This window comes from Denticeps clupeoides, chromosome 18 (assembly GCF_900700375.1).
Source record: "Denticeps clupeoides chromosome 18, fDenClu1.1, whole genome shotgun sequence".
NCBI classification, from domain to species: domain Eukaryota; kingdom Metazoa; phylum Chordata; class Actinopteri; order Clupeiformes; family Denticipitidae; genus Denticeps; species Denticeps clupeoides.
In genome coordinates, this window is record NC_041724.1 from 590,309 (window position 1) to 615,566 (window position 25,258).

Here is a 25,258-nt window from a genome sequence, read left to right on the forward strand (position 1 = left end):
TCCCAACAGACCCCCACCAATCCCCATCCAGCAACCCACACCGTGCTGGAAGAACATGTTCCGTTCTCTGTCGACGCGATATCACCAGCTCTGCTTTTGTGTGGCGAGCGGTAAATGCGGGAAACGGGACGTCTGGTCAGGCGAGAAGACGTCCTTGCGCACAGTGCAGTGAGGCCGTGTTCAGATGTTTCAGGGTGCTCGCTCAAAGTTCCCCTGCTCGTTCAGGGAGCTGCTCTAATGCAATTTGTTTCCCGACATAAGATGGCAATAATAGTCAATAATTAATGCGAGCGCGGCTTGGAGCGTGTGGTGAGGTATTGTGTCAATTTCCTGAGCCGCGGCTCGACAAATACGGCACGTTAGGTTTCCGACGAGAAGCATGCATACTTTATTAGGTGTGCAGTCAACAGCAGGAGGAGAGGGATCCAGGACGCCGTCCGGATGTGGAGAAGGCGCATGGTTGCCATGACAGTGACATATGAGGATAATAACTTCAGCTAAAAGGGCCATTTTGGGTGCAGCCCTGTCTCTGGTGGAAGAACATTGCGGGGTTGCCCCTGACCGGGGGTCTCACTTCGCTGAACAGATGCGGGCGACCAGCGGGCACATTTATTATGAAAGGGAATGTCAGAAGTTCTGGAATTGAAATAACGCTGGTGCTGGTGTTTCTGTCAGTTTTGTTTCCTGTCCTGGGGTCTAAGAAACGCGACAAGGCTGTGGACATAAGTGAAAGCGAAGTGATTGTCACATGTGGTACACAGCAGCACAGCACACGGTGCACACAGTGAAATTTGTCCTCTGCATTTAACCCATCACCCTGAGTGAGCAGTGGGCACCATGACAGGCGCCCGGGGAGCAGTGTGTGGGGACGGTGTTTTGCTCAGCGGATCGGGATTCGAACCGGCAACCTTCTGATTACGGGGCCGCTTCCGTAACCGCTACACCACCTGTGCCCCTAACTGAAAACTGGACGTAATGAATTAATGGTGGGGATTGACAACTAAAGAGCAATCAGCAATTTGAAGATATTCTGAAAATCCAAATTGCGGTAAGAGCGCATCATAACTCAACCACTTTATTCTTCAGATTCCATTACATCATTACATTACATTTACAGCATTTATCAGACGCCCTTATCCAGAGCGACTTACAATCAGTAGTTACAGGGACAGTCTCCCTGGAGCAATTTAGGGTTAAGTGTCTTGCTCAGGGACACAATGGGATTCGAACCCAGGTCTTCTGGTTCATAGGCGAGTGTGTTACCCACTAGGCTACTACCACCCTAGATTCATTCTTATGATGATGATGATGATGATGATTGACACGTTTTATTTATCGGCACCTTTCAGTGCATTCAAGAACACATTACACAGAAGAAATAGGCAGATCGTAACAAGCTGAAATAAAGTTAACACATTACACGAAAACATCAAAACTACTGAAATGAGTGAAAAGTGCAGCAGTGCCCAGTTCAAACAGAATAAGCAAGTTTGGAAAGTTTTGGGATCTGAAGGCCGTAAAGGAATCGATATTCCGGTGGTCGTGGCAGAAGGTGCTAGACAGAAGAGAGAAATTTCATACATTTGCATGAACAGACTCTGCATTCTGTGAGATCCATTTATACATTTGTCTGGTTGTTTTTAGGACAACTCTTGTCATATTGTTGTCATATTTCCCCCCTGCGTGTCGGCGCCTGGAATGTAAGTGGGACAACATGTTACATATTTTCATCATAAACCGAGTCACCAGGCCCCCATCCGCAGGGACGATTTCATTCCTTCCTCCTCTCATCGCCAAATTGAGTGACACCTGAGTTATTGTCTGAAGAAAAGCCGCCCGTCGGTGCCATCAGGGGGTCACGGTCACCGTGCCTGCTCAAAACCAGCGGCCTGTAAATAATATTATTTTTGGCTAATAACGATCAGTAAAAGGTGTTTTATTAAAAGACTGTAGCACCCGCGAGTCCCTGCTTATAAACGCATACACACATGAAACCCATAAAGGAAGATGGCGGTGGAAATGCACACAGCAGCAAGTAATTAGATGTACCGTCCCAGTCCTTCCATACGCGGTGAAAGACAGAGCTGGAAGCTTTCTGGGGACAAAGCAGGAATGAATTCATTTTCAAGTCCACATTCCAGGTCATTTTGGTGTTAGTAATTCAGCTCTGGCGAACAGCGCTGGAATCGATGGCGCCGCGGTTGGCTGTCTGTCCCGCCTCACAGTTCCGGCTCCTGTCCAGATGCAAGACGAATGGCCTGGGATCCGCGCTGATCTGCTATCTCCCCATCGCAGTGTGGACGTGTCGACACTGTCAGATAAGCCTTGTTTCATCTGAGGGGGTCCACCGGTCTATTCCATCCTCAGACTGGTGGCCTTGCTCCTGAGTGGCGGCCTCCTCGCTTTACCCCCGGGTTGTGTGGGATATCGCGTGGAAGAGCAGTGGCGCCTGTCAATAAACATCACAAGGCATGCCAGCCCCCCGAGAGAATAAAAAAAGCAAGCTGCACCTCTGCATGAAAAATGTTCTTTTTCGCTTCGCAATCGATTTTGCATGGCCGTGCACGGTGCAGTTTCTTATGAACTGTCTGCGATAATTCCGTAATTAACCGGCCTTAATAGCCCCCCTTTTATTTACATTTACATCTACAGCATTTACCAGACGCCCTTATACAGAGCGATTTACAGTCAGTAGTTACAGGGACAGTCCCCCCCTGGAGACACTCAGGGTTAAGTGTCTTGCTCGGGGACACGATGGTAGTAAGTGGGGTTTGAACCTGGGTCTTCTGGTTCATAGGCGAGTGTGTTACCCACTAGGCCACTAACACCCTGCTTTTAACATGCAGGAATCCCAACGCGCGTCACAGGCCTGTAATTATCACGGGACTTGCTGCACTTCCTGAGAGGAGCAGGGATTGGAATTCCAGTCAACCTCACATGAATCGCTGTGAGAACATCCAAGGTTACACCTCCAGACATCAGTGATGTTCGGCAGGATGAGTGGAGCTGGATGTTGTGCCATGTTTTCACAGCGTTTTATCACAGATTTGCAATTTTCAGGCACGACAGATGGGCCCAAGCTTATTACCTGGTGGTGGTGTGAAGAATTACATAAAAGCTACTGACTCGATTCCCATGAAACTTGGTGGACTGTTGTCGCAAGGCTCATGAAATGGATCCGTGTCACTGGGCCAGTTTCACTTTCGCATTGGAACAGATGCCTGGACTTTACCATCCTGCAGATGGCAGTAAAGATCATTAGTGAAGAAACATAACATGTACATGTAACTGAAATTGGAACTTCTAAACTAAAGTTGGACTAAAACATCCAGATAATGAAATCATTTGTCGAGCTACTCCTGCATGTACTGCATGGACCCAACCTAGGCTACGTGCTAAGAAAAAAAATATTTTGGTCTGTGGATGAATCTGAGTTGCTACTTGTGAAAGTGAAGTGATCGTCATTGTGAAACACTGCAGCACAGCACACGGTCACACAGGGAAATGTGTCCTCTGCATTTAACATCGCCCTTGGTGAGCAGCGGGCACCATGACAGGCGCCCGGGAAGCAGTGTGTGGCGACGGTACCTTCATCAAGAGGACCTCAGTGGCACCTTGGCGGACCGGGATTCAAACCGACAACCTTCTGATTACGGGGCCGCTTCCTTAACCACCAGGCCACCACTGACCCAGGCCACCAAACCGTGTGTGAAGCCTGCAACTTAAAGTTCTTAGTACTAATTGTTGTTGAATTTCTGTGAATGTTCAATGTTCATATAGCTAGAAGAGCTTTAATTTCTTCAGCGCTCCACATTACTGGCCCTGTCTCTCTGCCTTCTCTTCTAAAGCTACCGATCACCCTGCCCACTGGTCGTGACGTCATGGGTTCTCGCTACTAAATATTTTGTCAGGATCTGGTCATGGGGGCGCAGTTGCAGACATTGCTGAAGAACTGGGGTTGGGCTGAGTGCAGTGGGAAGAGGGATGAAACGCCTAGCCACAATGCTGGGAAGAGCTCACTGGAGGACGCCAATAAATCAATCCATCCAAATTGGTTTGACCAAATTGGTCTTCAGGCATTGGCGAGGGGGAATTCAGGCCATCTCCAGACATGGTGCGGAAAGCCTTCACGAGCTAATGCCCTGGAGGCTTTTTATGAGCTAAAACCAAGAAACTATGCATATTAGGTGAAGACCTTCTATTATCCACTGCTGTTGTACTAGCTTAGACCACATGGGCAGAAATGCAGTGGAGAAATGTAATTGATAGCTAATTTATTAATATACATGTTTGTATTTATAAATAGTTTAAGAGACCACTACAAATGAGCAATGATTTGCACACATTGATGGGGTTTAACTTCTTATTTTTTTTTGTTAACCGATAGACAGTTTAATAAGTCTGACACAGATTGTATGTATTCAGTCGTGGCCAAAAGTTGAGAATGAGACAAATACTGGTTTGCTATTTCTGTTTTTATTATGGCAATTTGCATATACGCCAGAATGTTATGAAGAGAGATCACATGAATTGCAAAGTCCCTCTTTGCCATGAAAATGAACTTCTAAAAAGATGCTAAAAAGAACATATTCCCTGCATGTCAGCCCTGCCATAAAAGGACCTGCTGAGATCATCTCATTTTCATTTCTCATGAACGCAGGTAAGAGTGAGTGAAGAGCACAAGGTACGAGATTCTGTCATGCTGATTGAGTTAGAATAACTGACCGGATGCTGTAAAAGGAGGGGGATGCTTTGTTCTTTCTCTGTTAACCATGGTTACCTGCAAGGAAACTTGTGCAGTCATCATTGTGTTGCATAAAAACTACCCTGGAAGTGCGGCCCTCTCTGTATTACTCCTTCCCAAGGTTTCTTCCTTTCATTTTTCTCTCTCCAGGAGTGTGGGGGGTGTCAACTGTAGGGCCTGTCAAAGCCCATTGAGCCCATACATTTGGTTGTTGTGGAAAAAGGGAAAGGACTCACTCACAATTTTGCCTGAGAACACAGCCATAAATAAAGGAAGTACCAAAACATCACCTGACAGCAACATCTCCCGACCATCCAAGACCAGTTTGGTGAAGAACAATGCATTTTCCAGCATGATGAAGCATCGTGCCATAAGGCCAAGGTGAGAACTAAATGCGAATTGCAGAGGTCCTCGTCGTCTTCCTCCGCTTATCTGGGTCCGGGTCGCGGGGGCAGCATCCCAAGTAGGAAATCGCAGACAGCCCTCTCCCCAGCCACCTCCACCAGCTCCTCCGGCAGGACCTCAAGGCGTTCCCAGACAAGACTGGAGATATAATTTCTCCAGCATGTCCTGGGTCGACCCGGGGGCCCTCAACTGGCTCCTTTTGATGAGGAGGAGCAGCAGTTCTACTCTGAGTCCCTCCCGAATGTCCGAACTCCTCAACCTATCTCTAAGGCTGTGCCCGGCCACCCTACAGAGGAACTTCATTTCGGTCGCTTGTATCCGCGATCTCGTTCTATCTCTCATTACCCAAAGCTCATGACTATAGGTGAGGATTGGGACGTAGATAGACCGGTAAATCGAGAGCCTTGCTTTCTGGCTCAGCTCCCTCACCACGACAGATCGGTTCAGCCCCAATCCGCCTGTCGATCTCCTGCTCCATTCTTCCCTCACTCGTGAACAAGACCCTGATATACGATTTGGAGGTGCTGATCCTCATCCCAGCCGCTTTACACTCGGCTGTGAACCTACCCAGCAAGAGCTGAAGGTCAGAGACTGATGAAGCTAGGAGGACCACATCATCTGCAAAAAGCAGAGACGAGACCAAACTCTACACCACGGCTGTGCCTAGAAATTCTGTCCATATAGGTTATGAACAGAACCGTTGAAGGGCAGCCCTGGCGGAGTCCAACCCTCACCGGGAAGAGGTCCAACAGCTATGCGGACCAAGCTCACGCTCCTCAGGTACAGGGACTGAATGGCCCTTAACAAAAGGCCATCCACCCCATACTCCTGGAGTGCCCCCCATAGGGTGCCCCTGGGGACACGGTCAAAAAACACATGTGGATTGGTTGGGCAAACTCCCATGCCCCCTCCATCACCCTAGCATGGGTAAAGAGATGGTCCACAGTTCCACGGCCAGCACTAAAACAACATTGCTCCTCCTCAATCTGAGATTCAACTATCAATCGGATCCTCCTCTCCAATACCTTGGAGTAGACCTTTTCCACCCTTTGGTCCCACTTCTTAAAAACGACGACCACCACCCCAGTCTGCCACTCCACCGGAACTGCCCACGATGTTCACACAATGTTGCAGAGACGTGTCAACTACGACAGCCCTACAACATCCATAGCTCTGATTCTTCATCGGTGGGATTGAGGAGCTCCTCAAAGTATTCCTTCCACCGCCTGACTATAACCCCAGTTGACGTCAGCAGCTCCCCATCCACACTGTTAACAGTGTGTGCGAGTTGCTGCCTTCCTCTCCTGAGGCGCCGGATGGTTTGCCAGAACCTCTTTGGAGCCGATCGGTAGTCTTTCTCCATGGCCTCACCGAACTCCTCCCACGCCGAGATGTTGCTTTGGCGACTGCCAATGCTGCACCCCGCTTGGCTGTCCGGTACCTGTCTGCTGCTTCTGGAGACGCACAGACCAGCCATGCCCCATAGGCCTCCTTCTTCACCCTGACTGCTCCCCTAACCTGTGGTGTCCACCAGTGGGTACGGGGGTTACCGCCATGACTTGCACCGGCCACCTTGCGACAGTTAGCAACAGCTGCCTCAACAATCGCAGAGCGAAACAAGGTCCATTCGGACTCAATGTCCCCAACTGCTCTCTGGACACTCTGCCGGAGGTGGGAATTAAAGACCACCTTGACAGGTTCTTCTGCCAGACATTCCCAGCAGACCCTCACTATACAGGGAGTGCAGAATTATTAGGCAAGTTGTATTTTTTAGGAATAATTTTATTATTGATGGGTTAAATGCAGAGGACAAATTTCACTGTGTGCACTGTGTTGCTGTGTATCACGTGTGACAATCACTTCACTTTCACTTTCAGTTCAGATCTGACGGGCCGTTCCTCCCAATCACGCCCCTCCAGGTCATGCTGTCATTGTCCAGCAGGACAATGGCGTCCCCATTCGGAGCACTATCTAGCACTCGTCCCAGCGACTCCAAAATGGGTGTGTATTCTGAGCTGTTCCATTTCCCAATAGACAGTCCTTGTCCCCGGATCAGACCGCCAAAGCTCCGGCCTCGGTCTGCCACCCGATCCTCATTGCACCGGGCCAATTTGTCATGGGAGACCCTACTAGGGGCACCAAGTGCACCAGACAACATAGCTCCTAGGAACATCAGGGCTCCACCACGATAAGGTGACAGTTCAAGGAGGAATTGCAGAGGTCTTGAAATAAAAGGGCCAACACTGCAAATATTGTCTCTGTGCACAAACTTGGTGTAATTGTCAATAAATGCTTTTGAAACTTCAATGCTTGTAAATTAAACAAGTGACAAAATAATCTAAAAGCAGAAAACGGTGAAGCAGCAAACTTTGTGAAAACCAGTATTCGTGTCATTCTCAAAATTTTTGGCCACTACTGTAAGGACTGTGAGATAAGTCAGTGATATTTAGCGTTCGCTCTGTTCTTATTATTCTTCACCATCATGTTGTGGAGCTCCTTGTTCTTCTGTTCCATGTTGTATAATTTCTCATTTAGCACATTTATTTTGTATTGGAGGTGGTTGTGTTTTAGCTGAAGGATCCTATATTCTTTGTCCTACTGGCAAACGTGTTTTTTCATCTTGTTAACTTCTGAGAGTGGAGAAAAAAACTGTGACTGTTGCAGGTTCTGTGCCTTCTGCAACTCCACCACTAGCCTCTGGACCAGACCCTGGTAGAAAGGAAGAGACGCATTTTCGATCATGCTTATTATAGCGTATTCGCTGTCTGTGGATCCTGCATCCTCCTGTTCAACATTCTCAGTGCCCTACTACTCTGAGGACAAGTCTTCATCCACATGATCGTACATTGTGCCCCATTCGTCACTTGTACGCCTTGGAAGTAAGAGTGAAGCTTGATGATTGCAGTGTGAAATCACTAAGTGAAGTCTTGGCTTCATTGTCACCATGCATGTCTTATGCATTGGCTTCATCAACACCCTCTGTGCACTCTGAGGAAACATCTTTATCCTTCATGTGCTTGATAGTATATTGTCCTGATTTGTCCCACAGCCGATCTCTTTGAGGTTTGAGAGAGGAGCTTGATGATTGCAGTGTGAAGTTACTAAGCGATGTCTTGGCTTCATTGTCACCATGCTTGTCTTATGCAGTGGCTTCATTACTGGTCAGTGGAAGCTTGAAGATCTCAAGGTTCATAGCCTCTGCACTTTCTTGCACTATTGGTCTGGTATTTGCACAATCCAATGCTGCCTTCAGTATTTGTACTTACACAAGGAAAAGGACTATGCACATACCGAAAAGAATTATAAGAAACATATTCAATGTTCAAAATATAATATAATGAACTTAAATACATGTGTACAAGTCCTACATGTCTTCATTTTCTGGCTGTTGAAACAAAAGGTCTAATCTGATTGGCTGATCAGGATAGAATAAAGAATTTAAGAACCAACCTGACTGGGGTCAAGAAGTTAGGGTCTGCTTCTTTACATTAATTGCTTGTTAGTGAATCGACTCCCCTCCTGTGCGTGTATACTGGGACAAGGACAGTGGTTCAGTAGTCCGATTGAATGGTTAAAGTTGGCCGTCACGTTCCTAAGTCCAGGGGTCTAAGAAACGCGACAAGGGTGTGGAGAGGAGGACGTCCACTGTTACACACGCAACCAAACAAAGCGTACAAACAGTGCTTTTATATACAGTCAGCTAACAGGTACAATAAAACAGCGGACTCAGGACAGCTAACCTACATCAGTACAGCCTAAAGGAAGGGACGGTCCAGCGGGGACAACTCAAACACGCACAAACGTTAACGAAAAGGGCACATAAAGCTAACAGGCTAACACAGGCTAACAACAAAAGCTCTATCACACAAAGCAACAAGAAACATGAATGAGATCCCCAACAGATCTCCGTGGACCCTGGGGACCTCCCAAAAGAGTGCGGGCCTAGCAGACCCTGGGGACCTCCCGAACACCATCCGAAGTCTCTTTATATAGGTGGAGGTGACCAATAGGCAGATGGTAGGTGGAGCTAGTAGGCTTCAACTCCTCCCACGAAGTCAACCTAAAAGTGACAGAACACGTGGGAGCGTACATCCATTGGCAAGGAAAACGTACAATACAACCCACAATCACTCATGCAGTTCGTCAAAAGTCTTTCAATCTGCTTGTAAGTAACGACTCATTAAGGAAGAAGAAAGGGACATTTTATGATATGATTGATGTCTGATGACGAACCTCAGACAGGGCCTGCAATGGTTTCTCCCTGTTTCTCATTCTCTGTCAACATTACAGAAAACAATAGAATCTATTGAATACAAATGTGCATGTACAGGTGCAGTGGTTCCTCTCGATTGCCTGCTCAACTAAATTCAGAATATGATCAATAGCATTTACAATATTTACAAAGCAAATGGGCATTAAAATTAAATTTACATTTATGGCATTTATCAGATGCATTTATCCAGACCGACTTACAGTCAGTAGTTACAGGGACAGTCCCTCCCTGGAGACACTCAGGGTTAAGTGTCTTGCTCAGGGACACGATGGTAGTAAGTAGGGTTTGAACCTGGGTTTTCTGGTTCACAGGCGAATGTGTTACCCACTAGGCTACTACCAACCTGGTCTTGTTATTCTCTTTTCTGGCCTGTTGCATGAACTTTGGTCTTAACATTGCAGACATCTGGTCATTGATTCAGGAATTAGTATTTTGGTGATTCTGAAAGTGGCCTGGATGCACTCGTTCAGTGGAATTTTGAGAAAGTTCATTAAATACCAGTCCAGTGTAAAGCGTGTCCGCTGTTCTGGCTCCAATAAAAAGTTGAATAAAGTAACGTCTCTTAAAAATAAAATGGCTTGGCACAATTCAGCTCCTGCGTTCGCTGATGAGGGGCAGCCGTGGATGGCCGGAAGCCCCCGGAGATCCATCAGGTTGTCAAGTTTCTCATGCGAGTTTCTCATCCGTGCTCTTGCTCATCCGTTCCAGCTGGGAGTTCCGTAATTCTCCCATTTCCTCCTCGAGTTTCAAGTAGGGGCTCGATAGTGGCTCTTCCCTTCTATCTCTTCTATTTCTTTGTTCTCTCTGGTACTGTGTAATTTGGGGTGATTTTTCCCATTCTAATGCCCTTTCATGAATGCAGTTTTCCACACTGTCCAGGGAGCACGGCTCAGATCCGTATATTTATTTATTTATTTATTTTTTAAATAAAAGAGGCAGAAAGCAAAACAACAGCATGAAAAAAAAAAAACTTTAAAAAAAACTTTTTTTTTTTTTCCTGGCGCTGAAATATCCTCGCCGTGGGAACCCGTCATTAGTGGTCGTTACACGCTGCCACTCCAGAGGTTTGAGTGCCGCCGGTTCGCAGGCCGCTGTGAAAAGTGCTTATGGGAAATGAAGAATATGAGAGACGATTTCAATAATGAATGTGAGGGCAGACTGCAAGGGAGGAATAAAGTAGATCGATCGAGAACTATTATGCTGTCACCAGCGTAGGCTGTTTTGTGCAAATATTAAATAGTCGTGTTTTATCAGTGCTGCTTGTGGGGTCATAATTGAAATCATTCTTTAGGTTTTTTTTTTTGTTTTTTTTATGCTGTTCTGGTGAGGAGCTGCTTCTATTCCATCCATCAGCTGAGCTTTTATTTATGGATGGATTTTATTATTTTTATTTTATTTTATTTTTTTTGAGCCGAGTAGAACTCGCTGTCAAATGACATTTAATGAAGCTTTCAGCGATGATTACTGCGCCCTGGACACAAACAGGTGGAAATATTTGGTGCGGCTCCCTGCACGACGCCTGCCTGGCGCACACGTGGGAAACGTGTGTTGGCCCTTGCTCTTCGGCCCCCGGCTTTGTCCGCTCGCAGCCGGGGACGGGCGATGGAGTGCTGCTGCCCGCGGGTTTCCCATTACACCCTGGGCTGCAGAGTAAATTGAAGAGTGCGCCGAAGAACCTAAGTGCCTGTTCCTCGCCGGGAACCAATCTGAGGTTCGGCACCGGCCGGCTTCTCCCGTGACCCGAGTTCAGATTTGGAGCGGCTCGGTAAACACGCACTTACCGGCACGGCGACCCGGCTCCCGGGCAGAGTGCATGCTGGGAGCCGATTAACAGGCAGCCTGACTCAATGGAAATAAAAATCAAGGTGCTGCTGCTGGCTGATTCCCAATGTGCCACGTTTGAAATGTATTGATTAAGGGATCATTAATCGCAGGCTGTGTGATGGGAAGCTTGTTGCTTGCAGCAGTTCACCAAGCCCACATCTCGGTAATGGCTCGGTCATGGTTTCCATTCGGTATCACATCCAGAGATATGAACTCAACATGGTTACTAAATCAGGTTTTACTTTTAAAAAATACAGTTTTTAAAAATAATATCCTGTGCATCTACATAAAGAACGACATATATTGCATGCATTGTGTTATTGGGGTCAATAGAACATTCAAAATGAGCATGAAACTATTCCAAAACACCTCAGTTCATTGGATGGGTAACCCTCCAGGAATGAAGATGGTAGAAGAGGTCGGATTTAAAAAAAAAAAAAAAACTCCTTCTGGACTGCTAAATATATACGGGTCGACTGCCCATACATTTCCCATACAATAAAACACACGTTCAATTATACACTAATAAGAACGATCCAGTTTCTGCCTATAGATTCCCATCAAATTCTACATATTCCAGATGTTTTTTTTATATTTCACAATGCAAAGAACATGTAATTACAAGAACGTTGGAACGTTATCAGTCTGCTACCAACTGTAATCCCATTCATACGTTTGTCCTGGTTTATTCTTCCGAGGAAGAGACGTGGAACAGTCAGTCTCTGTCTTGTGAAAATGAAAGTGTCTGAATCATTAGTCACGGGCCGACGCCCGTGCTAAATGTTATTCAATCTCCAGCACGCATAACATAAACCACGTCTGATGCATCCAAAATCGCTTCCTGGCTGCGACCGCAGTCTGTTGTCATGGTTTCGCATGTCCCGCACCAGGACCAGCCCATACTCTTAATTCCTGATTTCCTGTGAGTCACTTTCATCTGGAAGCCAGGGTTTGATGTGTGTTCCTGGTTGTCAAGACGAGGAACATCTTCTCGAAAGGTGTAATTTGTATTCCCTTTGTTTGCTTGGCTCTTTCAGCTCGCCTCGTTTCCACTGGACGGCTCTTTATTGTGATCTGGCCTGGTATTCCGTAGCAATATAACTTGATGTCAGGTCCGCATTTCAAAAACCACCCCATGCCATTTCCACTTTCATACAAGAGGCGCAGACGCCCACACGCTGTCTGTGCACGACTTGATAAAACACAACATGCACCGAAGCTGTGGGATGTTCTCCAGAAGAGGCTTGTGTCTGAGCAGCCCTGCTGGTTGTCAGGAATATTTTACACTTTCAACGGGGCAGCGGTGGCCTAGCGGTTAAGGAAGCGGCCCCATAACCAGAAGGTTGCCAGTTCGAACCCCAATCTGCCAAGGTGCCACTGAGCAAAGCACCGTCCCCACACATTGCTCCCCGTTAGGGACAGTGGTGGCCTAGCGGTTAAGGAAGCGGCCCCATAACCAGAAGGTTGCCAGTTCAAATCCCGATCCGCCAAGGTGCCACTGAGCAAAGCACCGTCCCCACACACTGCTCCCCGGGCGCCTGTCATGGCTGCCCACTGCTCACCAAGGGTGATGGGTTAAATGCAGAGGACACATTTCACTGTGTGCACCGTGTGACACATTGGTGAGGCAGGAAGTATGTTCAGAGCGTCTCCAAAAACGTTGCCGCTCTGCAGGGGTCTGGACCTACAAAACAGTAGTCCAATAGTCACATATTTTCTAACACTGGAAACAACAGGAGAGCTACTGTAGCAGGGAACCGCTGAAGACTTTGTCGACCCCACCACTAAAAGCTGCTACAATGCACTCATGAGCGTCTGAAATGGACTACGGGCCAATTTCGCTCCGGTCTTACATTGTTGCCTGGGTGATAATGGCTGAACTTGACACTGGAGCGTACTTGAAAAGGGCAGCGGTTCCTGGAAACGCTCTGGCCAACATGCATCTCGCTTGCTGAGGATCCCAGATCCCGTGTAAGATGTGCACGACGGTCACATGTGCACGGGCGGGGGCAAGATTTGCCAAATCTTCTCTGGATCTGGGGTCTGGTTATGTTTGGATGCTTGCAAACGAGATTAGCACTCGGCGCATTTGTCGGAAGAGATGATTCTTCAGCATCTCACGGATTATCTCAATATTTGTTTTTCATTTAGGCCAGGCTCATTTTGCAGCAGAGCTTTTTATAGAGCTCTACAAAAACGATTTTTACAAAACAATAAAAGAAAGGTGGGTACGAACAGAATGCTTTAAAACGAACGTGTACGAGCAACGTGAATCAGGTCGTGTAATTTGAGGTCCTTGTGCGCAGTACTTTTCCCCCTTTGCTTTTTCAAATTGTACCCGTCTTATTTTAGCAGCCAATGCAACTTTTTCCCAAGACTAAACCATCGCAAATACAATGGCGGTGAGGTGAAGAGGGTTTTCCTCCTGCGGTGCATGCCACAATATGTTGTTATTCTTGGACACTTGGAGGCTTCTTGGTTGTATAAGGCCGTTCTTGAGCAGACAATCCCTTCAATAACCTCTGAAGAGGTTGAGTACCGAGAACCTGGTCCATTGACGGGGATTCTCAGAATATCTTCGTTATACCTGCACGGTTTTTTAACTCGGAATTCGATGGTGGCCTTTGTGCGAACCCAGCGTAGAAGACATGAAAAGGCACTTGGCCACTCCAACGACTCAGAAGGAAGATGAGCGTGCTGTGGTCCTGTCTGTCAGCTCCTTCTGAAGGTGATCACGTAAGTTCTCGAGTGGTGGTAACTTTCATTAATAGCCGCAAATGGACGGAGCACTTAAAGCAAATGAAATCTGCTTCTCATTAGGCTGAGGAGGCGGCGTTATTGTCTGAATTAAAATACCATCATCGACTCTTTGCTCATTTGGCAAACAATACGTCTTGATTGACTAAATGTGCTTCTGAGAGGGCGATTGGAAGAGAGGGAGAAATTAACAATGGCTACGTGATTTTCAGGTGATTTATGGAAGTCGGACGGGAGAGAACGTGGAACAGATGTATTGTGTTATCATCCAACGCTAGTTCAGCAGTGAAATGAAACGCAGTTTTTCTTTATTTGACACTTTCTGAGTTTGAGTCGCAGCGACCCACCTCTTCCGGAGACGTGAGACGAGCACAATTTGGACTCTGTTCTTTTTGTGCCAGAGAGGTTGATGTGTTAATGAAGACGCCTGTTTCCGTGCTGAACTTCTGCCTTCCTATTAAAAGCAGGGGGTGGGGGTGGGGGGTTCTTAGCTCAGATGTCCCCAATGTAACAGCTGTGGCTCCACGGATGCGTGCACGAATGAGGGGTCAAGACTGGTGCGGTGGAACTTGGGTCAGAGGTCAGGTGACAGGTGGCTAACCGAGGAGGAGAATATTGTTTCTGCTGTGACTCCTCCAGGATTATTCTGTTTTAAGTGGTTTGTACAAAGGTGGTGCTTGGACAGCCGTATAATTTACCAGGTGGGACTCATCATTGCATATAAAATCAAAATATCGAGTCCACAGGTGATCATGGTACAAGACCTGCAGTTTTTATATCGCCCCCTTGTGGTCTCCAGACTGCATTAAATGGAAAGTTAACTGAAAATATATGCATATGCATGGATGCCGATTAGACAATATATAATTTAACAATATCTCATTTTTCTTTCATCAGGTCTGGAGCAAGCTGAGTGATGATCGCAGCCGGCCCATCCCCGACTGGTGTACACGTACATGGACCAATCCGGTCTGGCCAGAGGTAAGAGGCATTTTTTACCAACACGTCGGGGCCAGTGTCCAGATTGTCCAGAGTGTACTGCTCGCGCAGTACATGCGATAAGTCTGCACTTCGCTGTGACAGTCCTGTGTCTTCCTGCACTTCACTGAATCTGCCGCAACTTCGTCGTCTATCAGCAGCCCCGGAGCCCGGCTTCGCTCTTCTTCGCTCTTCTTCGCTTTGCTTTGTTTACTCGCTGGCTTGTTTGTAGTCCTGAGTGACAGAAGCTGAGCGACATACGCTACCTTGGTTTAGCGAGATGAGACTTGTTTACTGTGACTGTCAAGATTCCCTCACCCGGCGGTGTTACGCAAGTCTAATGTAAGAATATGCAGAGTGACACGCTCACATTCGCTCACATTCGTAGGGCGAGTCAGAAGACGAATCTGTTCGTTCCTGTGAGCCTATGTAAATGTGCATATAAGTCGTAATCATTTGATCTCTGCTTGTTTTATTGGGCTCCCTCTGTGGAAGTCGGACCAGTTGACCCGCCTCGGTGGGATGACTGGGATTCATGTTTCACTGGTGCCGGGCTACAGAAAGTGATAGAGGATTAGCACTTAGTGAAATGGAGCTGGGCCAGACGCCCACAGAGAAAGGGGGGTGGAGGGGAGGAAGAAAGGAGGAAGGGAGGAGGGAGGCGGAGGAAAGGGAAGTTCATTCTCTGAGAGGGATTTAGAAGATGAACGTGTCCGTTTCCATTAGGCTCCGGCCGCGAGTTGCGGGGCGATAATGAATTTGCAGGCGGCCGCCTGGCCTGCCGTGATGATCGCTGTCCACTTCGCCGGTGGTCTGTCTCAGATGGTGTCCAGCTGGGTCAAATCGGGCCCCTGACCGCCGCCTCAGTCTGCGCTGGCGCTGAAGCCGTTAATATGCTGCTGTGTATTTATTGTGCTGCGGCTTTGCTCAATGTCCACAGTCTGTCTGTATGAATGCATTTGACCTTGCACCATGCACCCAACCCATACAAAGGCTCCATTCTGTATGTACTGCAATTACGCTGCAAAAATGGAAAAGATGGCATCAATGGCATTCTTGCATTTTATTAACCTGGCACAGGATGTTTGTCACAAAATATTAAACTAAATATTAAACCATTTATGTTCCACAACAGAATACAAAAGGCATAACATGGCCATGGGCTTCCATTGCATAAATTGCATAATAATAGACTGTTAATTTTACATTTAAATGCATAAGAAATCCAGAAAAAGATGAAAAAAATGCATGATGTGCTGCATGTTGCACAAAAAGCCAAACCGCATGGCGTGACAAACGCATGGAGCTGTTTTTGCCCAGGGTGCAGGGGACGCGAGGGCTGAATGTGGCACGCTGCGCTCGAGTCTTGGCTGGCGCTGGAATGCACAGTAATGCGGAGTGTGTGCACGCGCGTGTCACCCCCGTGAATCACTGAAACGTGGTGAGGACTTCGGAGGCGCCAGCACCGCGCCCCCCGCCGCTGATACGGTGTGACGGGGTTCGAGTCGGGCAACGCGTGGGTTCAAGCGTCGGTCTGAGTTGCACATCCAGAGTGAATTGAGCATTTCAGTTTTTTATCATTTAATATTATTTATTTCATATGAAAATGTTATGTTTCACTGATCCTGAAACCATACTAATCCACCATTGTTTTATATTAATTCTGTTTTTTTTCACTAGTTCTGCTGCTAACTGCTGTAGGCAAAGAGTACTTGCTCAGGGTTGCCAGATAACTGATTGTTTCAGGCCCAAATTGGCCAAAATAAATTGCCAAAATGCACATAATACTATCTAAAAGGGATCTGACTGCTGCACCTGTGTCCTGTATTTTGAGAGGTCTGTTCCCCACAAGCAAGTATGGCTGCAGTACAGCACCTTCCTAATGGGTATGCAGATGACCAATCCATGAACAAACCAGTGCATGGTGCATTCTGCTGCATTGCTTTTGGTATCAAATGAAAGCAAATGACCTTTAACCTCTGAATAGAAACATTTTGGAGTGTTTCACTATTACTTTCAACTGTGTGTGTTTTATGTATTTTGCATAAATAATCATTTCCATCGGCAGATGCCAGTTCCTCATTATGCATTGTTTCCCTTGTCGGGCTGAAGTGAAATTAATTACTTAATCTGAACGTCCTGTCTCGTGTGGAATTTTACGCCCGTCTCCTCGCTCCCGTGGCCTTTTTTATGACTTAATTGTGAAATTTGAGCGCCGTGACCCCACGGACGCCTCACCGATAATGCGCGCCGCCTCCACTGTTGACCGCTTTAAAGGTTAAAAGGTATTTGGTCTTCTGTGAGCAGCCGGGCTTCATTCATATTCATGGGTTTGGCACATATTCAGCGCCGAGGGAATTAATATTGCCCCGTTAATTCTGCAATAAAATCATCTGCAAATCCTTACATCGCTATGTGATCCACCTATACATGTGCCCTAAAGCACAAAATAGGACTAATTTTCCTGAAATTCATTTGCTGAAATCATAAAAAAAAAAAATTTAACCATGGCTCCCACCGGGCTGTTTACACACACACAAAAAAAGTAATTTTCCAAAAATAATTGGTAATTCATTGAGGCTGAGTTTGGTGTGTGTGACCATCCATGAGACGGACTCACCTCAGTCTGTATTTAATCCGGTTTGTGGAATATATCCATTTTTTATCAGCTCGCACTGCTAAAAAAAAACTGAGCCTTCTTCCCAACTTCCATTTCCAACCCCTGGCTTCCCATAAATACGCGTTTGAACCCCTTGGGATGGTCTCTTATGAAGAGTGACTCAGATGAATCTGGAAAATAACCGAACTTCGTCTGCTCACTCTCGGTCCTCGAGGGGAATGGAGAAGAAAGAAGAAGAAAAAACGGGGAAAAACTGACTACTGAAAGAGGAAAGAAAAACCGGGGCGGAGGGCATCAGGATTTATTCATGGCTCTTGGTCAAAGTCATCCGTTAGAGAACTCCCCATTTAGGGAGCAGTGTTCATGCAGCAGCGTGGACCTCCGGAGCTCCTCCCTGTCTGGGCCGCAGCAGGCGGGTTTCATCGATTCCGGAACGGATGACATCCCAAAACTGGGTAAAATGTCCATTATCGCTGTGATTATTGCTGTGAAGCGCACGTTTTACAGTGCAGATGACACTCCGTGGTGGCCCTGTTGCAGCACCGTCAATTTCCTGAATCCCGAGTGGATTTTGCTGTGCCGTGCTGGGCCACGGATCTGGGTTCCCTCTCTGCGGGGCTGGGGAGCAGATTTCAGAGAGCTCGCCTGTCACAGCACCATTGTTAAATGTTTCCACAGGGAACGACAGAAAGTCGTCTCTTCTCTCTCCCTGAATCAGGTTCTGATGCCGGAAATTATTTTTCAGACTCATTTACCCTTCAAATTTTACTGCTTACATCAATTCAAATTTAATTTTAAAATCCATTCGATTCGACCATTTTTTTTGCCATCATCCATGTTTGCTCCAAATTGATTGAAGTATGGAAGCCATTTGCAAGTTTGTAAAATTCAACTCTAAACCACCAAAAAACTAAGAAACTGGTTGTAATGTGAAAATTGGACATGATTTGAGTCCACCGGTCCCTTCAATGATAGAGATGCACTACAAGTTCAACTGTAAACACTACATCTTCTCTCATGCAGCCACAATCTGAGGAAGATGAAGGTTCTAATTTATCTTGTGACCCAGGAACGGATTGATGAGACTGTGGGAAAATCATATTATTTACCTTGGATTTATGGAAATGAGGTGATTGTTCTTTTAACTGCACATCATTGTTTGGGGGCACAAGGAGGGAAAATGCAAGCGTATTCCTTCGGGGGGTACCAATTGAACTAGAAAAGTTTTAATAAACTTCAATGTTGGCTTGGAAAGCAGTTTAAAAAAAAATTAAATTAGTTCATTTCGTGAAATTGGTTGAAAATTTTGTTTATTTGGGCTTTTATATGCATAATAACATGCTAATTTTAGTATACTAGCATCTAATGCTAACGTCATTTCATGAGTCATATGAAATTTGGTGACGTTTAGGACTTGTTGAAAAATTAGCATGTTAGCATGCTAACATAAAAAAAATGCTAACGGTACTTGGCCACGATGAGTCACTTGAAATATATGAAAAAATGCTAAATATGTTGCAAAAATGGTAATGTTAGCCTGTTAACATATAAAACGCTAATGGGGTGTGTCGTTGATGAGTCATGTGAAATTTGGTGACGTTTAGGCCATGTTGAAACATTTGCATGTTAGCATGCTAACATCAAAAATGCTGTCAGGGCTTGGCCACAATGAGCCTTGGTGAATTTGGTGACATTTAGAGCATGTTCAAAATTTTGCGTGTTAGTGGGTTAATGCTAGCATGCTTACTTCATTAATGCTTACAAGGTGTGGCCACAATGCGTCACATGAAATTTGGTGACATCTGGGATATATATATAAAAAAAAATTGCATCCTAGCATGCTAACATCATAAATGCTAACATGGCTTGGCCACCTGAAATTTGGGACATGTTGAAAAAAATTACATGTTGGTATGCTAATGTTAGTCTGTTAACATCTAAAACCGTAACAGGGTGTGTTGTTGATGAGTCACGTGAAATTTGGTGACATTTGGAGCATGTTCAAAAATTAGCATGTTAGTAGGTTAATGCTAGCATGCTTACATCATTAATGCTTACAAGGCGTGGTCACATGAAATTTGGTGACAGCATGGGCTGGTTTTTAGTAATTTTCTGTCGATAGATAGAAATAGTTGCTTTGTGAAAACACAGATGTGGAGCAGGCGAGTGACAATGTCACTGAGTGCTGCAAAAAGCCAAGCGTTTCGCTTTTTTACATTTTTTTTTTTTTGCAGAGTGCTGCGACCTACCTCTCTAAAAAAGCAATTTCAGAAGCGGAGCTCCTGACTCTCAGAGCCCTGATTCCATGTCGAGAGGTGATTTGAAGCAACACAAAGTCCTGGACCATCAAGCAAAACTACTTAGTGTCAGCTTTCAGGGGAACTCGGTCAAAGGACAGGAATGCACTTTATAAACCTTCACAACCCCAATTCTTCCCGAGCAAATAGCTGATGCTTTTAAATATGCCAAAGGTACGATCAAATAGCAGTAGACTCACAAAATGACATTAAAAACAACTCAGAAAACAGAGTGGCCGAGTCGACATGTAGACTACGACTTTCCCCTTATAACAGTCAAATTTTCTTCACCCACTACCTGAAAAGCAAGTTTTTTAAACCGGATAAAGGTCAGTTTTAATGTCACTGTGTAGATATACAGTACAGGCCAAAAGTTCATAACTCCACATGTGTTCATTCATAGTTTTGATGCCTTCAGTGAGAATCTACCAACGTAAATGGTCATGAAAATAAAGAAAACACAGAAGGTGTCCAAACTTTTGTCCTGTACTGTATATAGCATGAAATGTAATAAACGACTAGCTGGTAACATGTTGGAAAGTGAAATGTTCATATGCAGTTCAATTCAAATGCATATATAAAGCATCAATAAAATACAGAACACACAAATGCCTCAGAACAGTCAGAAATGTAAACTGAGATTTTTTTCTTGTTGTTTGTGTTGTTTTTAAATTACTTTTAACCCACACAGGTAGACGTGGAAAGATAAAAAACACATTTACATTCAACAGATTAAGATGAATAAGAAAAAAATGCATAATGTCTGCAAAATACTAACACACTTCAACTGGTGTTTTCTGCAGTGAAACAACCCCCTCCATGACCACAAATTATTAACAACAATAATAATAATGAGGGGCAGTGGTGGCCTAGCGGTTAAGCAAGCGGCCCCGTAATCAGAAGGTTGCCGGTTCGAATGCCGATCCGCCACGGTGCCACTGAGGTGCCACTGAGCAAAGCACCGTCCCCACACACTGCTCCCCGGGCGCCAGTCATGGCCGCCCACTGCTCACTCAGGGTGATGGTTAAATGCAGAGGACATGTTTCACCGTGTCACCGTGTGCTGTGCTGCAGTGTTGCACAATGGCAATCAGTTCACTTTGCTCGATTATTTATTGTTTTATAATTATTGCATACAGTAATTTGGGCCTGTCAGCATGACAGACCACTTACTATTGTGCTGGGAGCAGCAAAAAAGGACACGTCTTACGTTCAAGGCTGCCACGCAAAAACCGTTAAACGTACAGAAACAACGGAGTGGTCAGGCCGAAGGCCTGACCACTCCGCACAATATGACGTATTGTTTATTTTGGTAGGTCGTACGGCCCGCCCACAAATCGGGTTCAAAGTGTAAAAAGTACCGTTTACTATCGTGCTATGAACAAGTTTTTGGCTCCCTGTGACCAGCCGTAACAGCTAGAGACAAGGGAGTCGAGGCGAGGCCGAAGGCCTCGCCGAGACACACAATCTGACATATGGGACGAGTCGGTGCCACCAACGTGGGTTTGGAAAACCCGGATAAACCCGGAACACTGGGAAAAAGGCAATAAAAGGACATGTCTTACGTTCAAGGCTGCCACGCAAAAACCGTGAAACGCACAGAAACAACGGAGTGGTCAGGCCGAAGGCCTGACCACTCCGCACAATATGACGTATTGTTTATTTTGGTAAGTCGTACGGCCCGCCCACAAATCGGGTTCAAAGTGTAAAAAGTGTGGTTTACTAATGCACAGAGGAAGAGGTTTTCAGCTCCCTGTGACCAGCCGTAAAAGCTAGAGACACGGGAGTCGAGGCGAGGCCGAAGGCCTCGCCGAGACACACAATCTGACATATTGGATGTGTTGCTACCAGCAACAGTGGTCAGGAAAACATGGGACATAGGGAAGAAGGGCAAAAAGGCCATGTCTCGCATTTGTGGCTGCCACGCTAAGGCCGTCAGACGCACAAAAAAAACGGAGAGGTCAGGCCGAAGGCCTGACCTCTCCGCACAAAATGACATATTGATTGCTTGTTTGGGGACTACAGGAGGGCCACAAATTGTGATCAAAACATTAAAAGTGTGAAAAAATTTGGTTTCTTAAGATTTGCGAACAAACGCTTCACAGCACACACACAAGTCTCATATCACGTCGTGCGGCTTTTCCTTCCGCACGGTTTGACGTATGGCTCGGCTCGGCCGGATTTACGGTCGGCGCGCAATTCGCCAAAAAGCGTTTTCGGAACGCGTTTATTATCCTAGTCCAAAATTGGACTTTTTTGGACTTTGTGTCCAGATGGTTTGACATAGAAAAAAGATTTTGATGTTGTATCGTAGATCTCTCCAAGACCGACGCTTTGACGTATGGTTTCTCTCTGTCTGATTTACGGATCATTGACAAATTTGAAAAAACAAAAAAGTGTCAATGGGCGAAAAAAAATTTATTTATTTATTATTTGGGCCTGTCAGCATGACAGACCACTTACTATTGTGCTGGAACCAGCAAAAAAGGACACGTCTTACGTTCAAGGCTGTCACGCAAAAACCGTGAAACGTACAGAAACAACGGAGTGGTCAGGCCGAAGGCCTGACCACTCCGCACAATATGACGTATTGTTTATTTTGGTAGGTCGTACGGCCCGCCCACAAATCGGGTTCAAAGTGTAAAAAGTACCGTTTACTATCGTGCTCGGAACACGTTTTTGGCTCCCAGTGACCAGCCGTAAAAGCTAGAGACACGGGAGTCGAGGCGAGGCCGTAGGCCTCGCCGAGACACACAATCTGACATATTGGATGTGTTGCTACCACCAACAGTGGTCAGGAAAACATGGGAAATAGGGAAGAAGGGCAAAAATGCCATGTCTCGCATTTGTGGCTGCCACGCTAAGGCCGTGAGACGCACAAAAAAAACGGAGAGGTCAGGCCGAAGGCCTGACCTCTCCGCACAAAATGACATATTGATTGCTTGTTTGGGGACTACAGGAGGGCCACAAATTGTGATCAAAACATTAAAAGTGTGAAAAAATTTGGTTTCTTAAGATTTGCGATCAAACGCTTCACAGCACACACACAAGTCTCATATCAGGTCGTGCAGCTTTTCCTTCCGCACGGTTTGACGTATGGCTCGGCTCGGCCGGATTTACGGTCCGCGCGCAATTCGCCAAAAAGCGTTTTCGGAACGCGTATCTTATCCTAGTCCAAAATTGGACTTTTTTGGACTTTGTGTCCAGATGGTTTGACATAGAAAAAAGTTTTTAATGGTGTCTCGTAGATCTCATCAAGACCTAATTTTTGACGTATGGTTTGTCTCTGTCTGATTTACGGATTATGCACAAATTTGAAAAAACAAAAAAGTGTCAATGGGAAAAACAAAAATTTATTTATTATTATTATTTCAGCCTTTTTTCGGCACTTAATGCGGGTCGTACCGAAGCACGCACACCGGCGTGCTACATATCAAAAATTAGTTCTTTATTGTGTGAGGTGTGCTATTACTTTTATAAGCGATCGGACTGGGCGTGGCCGAGCTATTAACGATCAAACAGGGTCATTTCCCATTGAAATGTATTGAATGCTAGTTTTAGCACTGGTAGCATTGGTAAAATGGGGCCCCTTTTAAGTGGTACTGCTACTGTGTCATTGCCAGCAAAGGGGGTCCTACAAGGGGTACTGATACAGCAGCAGCGACAGCACTGTGATTCAATGGCAGATTAAACCAGCAGCTTCATTAGGATGACAATCATCCACATTATTAAGACCCCCTGGTCCTTTGGCTGCTTTATTAGGGACATTGTCCAAACATCACCAAATCTAACATGACTCATCTCGGCCACACCCTGTTAGCGGTTTTGATGTTAGCATTAGCATGCTAACATGCTAATTTTTAAACATGCTCCAAACGTCACCAAATTTACAGTGACGCATCTTGGCCACGCCCTGTTACCGTTTTTGATGTTAGCATTAGCATGCTAACATGCTAATTTTTAAACATGCTCCAAACATCACCAAATTTAACGTCACGCATCTTGGACACGCCCTGTTAGCGTTTCTGATGTTAGCATGCTAGCATTAGCATGCTAACATGCTAATTTTTTAAACATGCTCCAAACGTCACCAAATTTACAGTGACGCATCTCGGCCACGCCCTGTTAACATTTTTGATGTTAGCATTAGCATGCTAACATGCTAATTGTTAAACATGCTCCAAACATCACCAAATTTAACGTCACGCATCTTGGACACGCCCTGTTAGCGTTTCTGATGTTAGCATGCTACCATTAGCATGCTAACATGCTAATTTTTTAAACATGCTCCAAACGTGACCAAATTTACAGTGACGCATCTTGGCCACACCCGGTTAGCGTTTTCGATGTTAGTATGCTAGCATTAGCATGTTAACATGCTAATTTTTAAACATGCTCCAAACGTCACCAAATTTACAGTGACGCATCTTGGCCACGCCCTGTTACCGTTTTTGATGTTAGCATTAGCATGCTAACATGCTAATTTTTAAACATGCTCCAAACGTCACCAAATTTACAGTGACGCATCTTGGCCACGCCCTGTTACCGTTTTTGATGTTAGCATGCTAGCATTAGCATGTTAACATGCTAATTTTTAAACATGCTCCAAACAACACCAAATTTCATGTGAAGCACCTTGGCCAAGCCCTGTTAGCATTTTTGATGTTAGCATGCCCGCGCTCCTACGAAAAACGCCCGGACAGGCCCATCAAAATTTCCCCTGGAATTTTGGCTTCTAGTTATTATTATTATTTCAGCCTCGCTCTTCGGCAATTAATGCGGGTCGTACCGAAGCACGCACACCGGCGTGCTATATATCAAAAATTAGTACTATATTGTGTGAGGTGTGCTATTACTTTTATAAGCGATCGGACTGGGCGTGGCCGAGCTATTAACGCTCAAACAGGGTCATTTTCCCATTAGAACGCATTGAATGCTAATTTTAGCATTGGTAGCATTGGTAAAATGGGGCCCCTTTTAAGTGGTACTGCTACTGTGTCATTGCCAGCAAAGGGGGTCCTACAAGGGGTACTGATACAGCAGCAGCGCCAGCACTGTGATTCAATGGCAGGTTAAACCAGCAGCTTCATTAGGATGACAATCATCCACATTATTAAGACCACCTGGTCCTTTGGCTGCTTTATTAGGGACATTGTCCAAACGTCACCAAATCTAACATGACGCATCTCGGCCACACCCTGTTAGCGGTTTTGATGTTAGCATTAGCATGCTAACATGCTAATTTTTAAACATGCTCCAAACGTCACCAAATTTTCAGTGACGCATCTCGGCCACGCCCTGTTACCATTTTTGATGTTAGCGTTAGCATGCTAACATGCTAATTGTTAAACATGCTCCAA

General features: G+C 45.7%; 1 protein-coding gene across 5 annotated transcripts in view; it reads left to right on the forward strand.

Annotated features, from left to right (window-relative positions):
- enox2 (ecto-NOX disulfide-thiol exchanger 2) overlaps positions 1-25,258 on the forward strand; it is a 180,980-nt gene that overhangs the window by 46,239 nt on the left and 109,483 nt on the right. For all 5 annotated transcript variants that reach the window (XM_028960941.1, XM_028960945.1, XM_028960946.1 and 2 more), the window contains exon 3: positions 14,901-14,984. In XM_028960941.1, coding sequence (XP_028816774.1) covers positions 14,960-14,984 — 25 coding nt within the window. In that variant the 5' untranslated portion in view covers positions 14,901-14,959. The remainder of the gene's footprint in view (positions 1-14,900; positions 14,985-25,258) is intronic.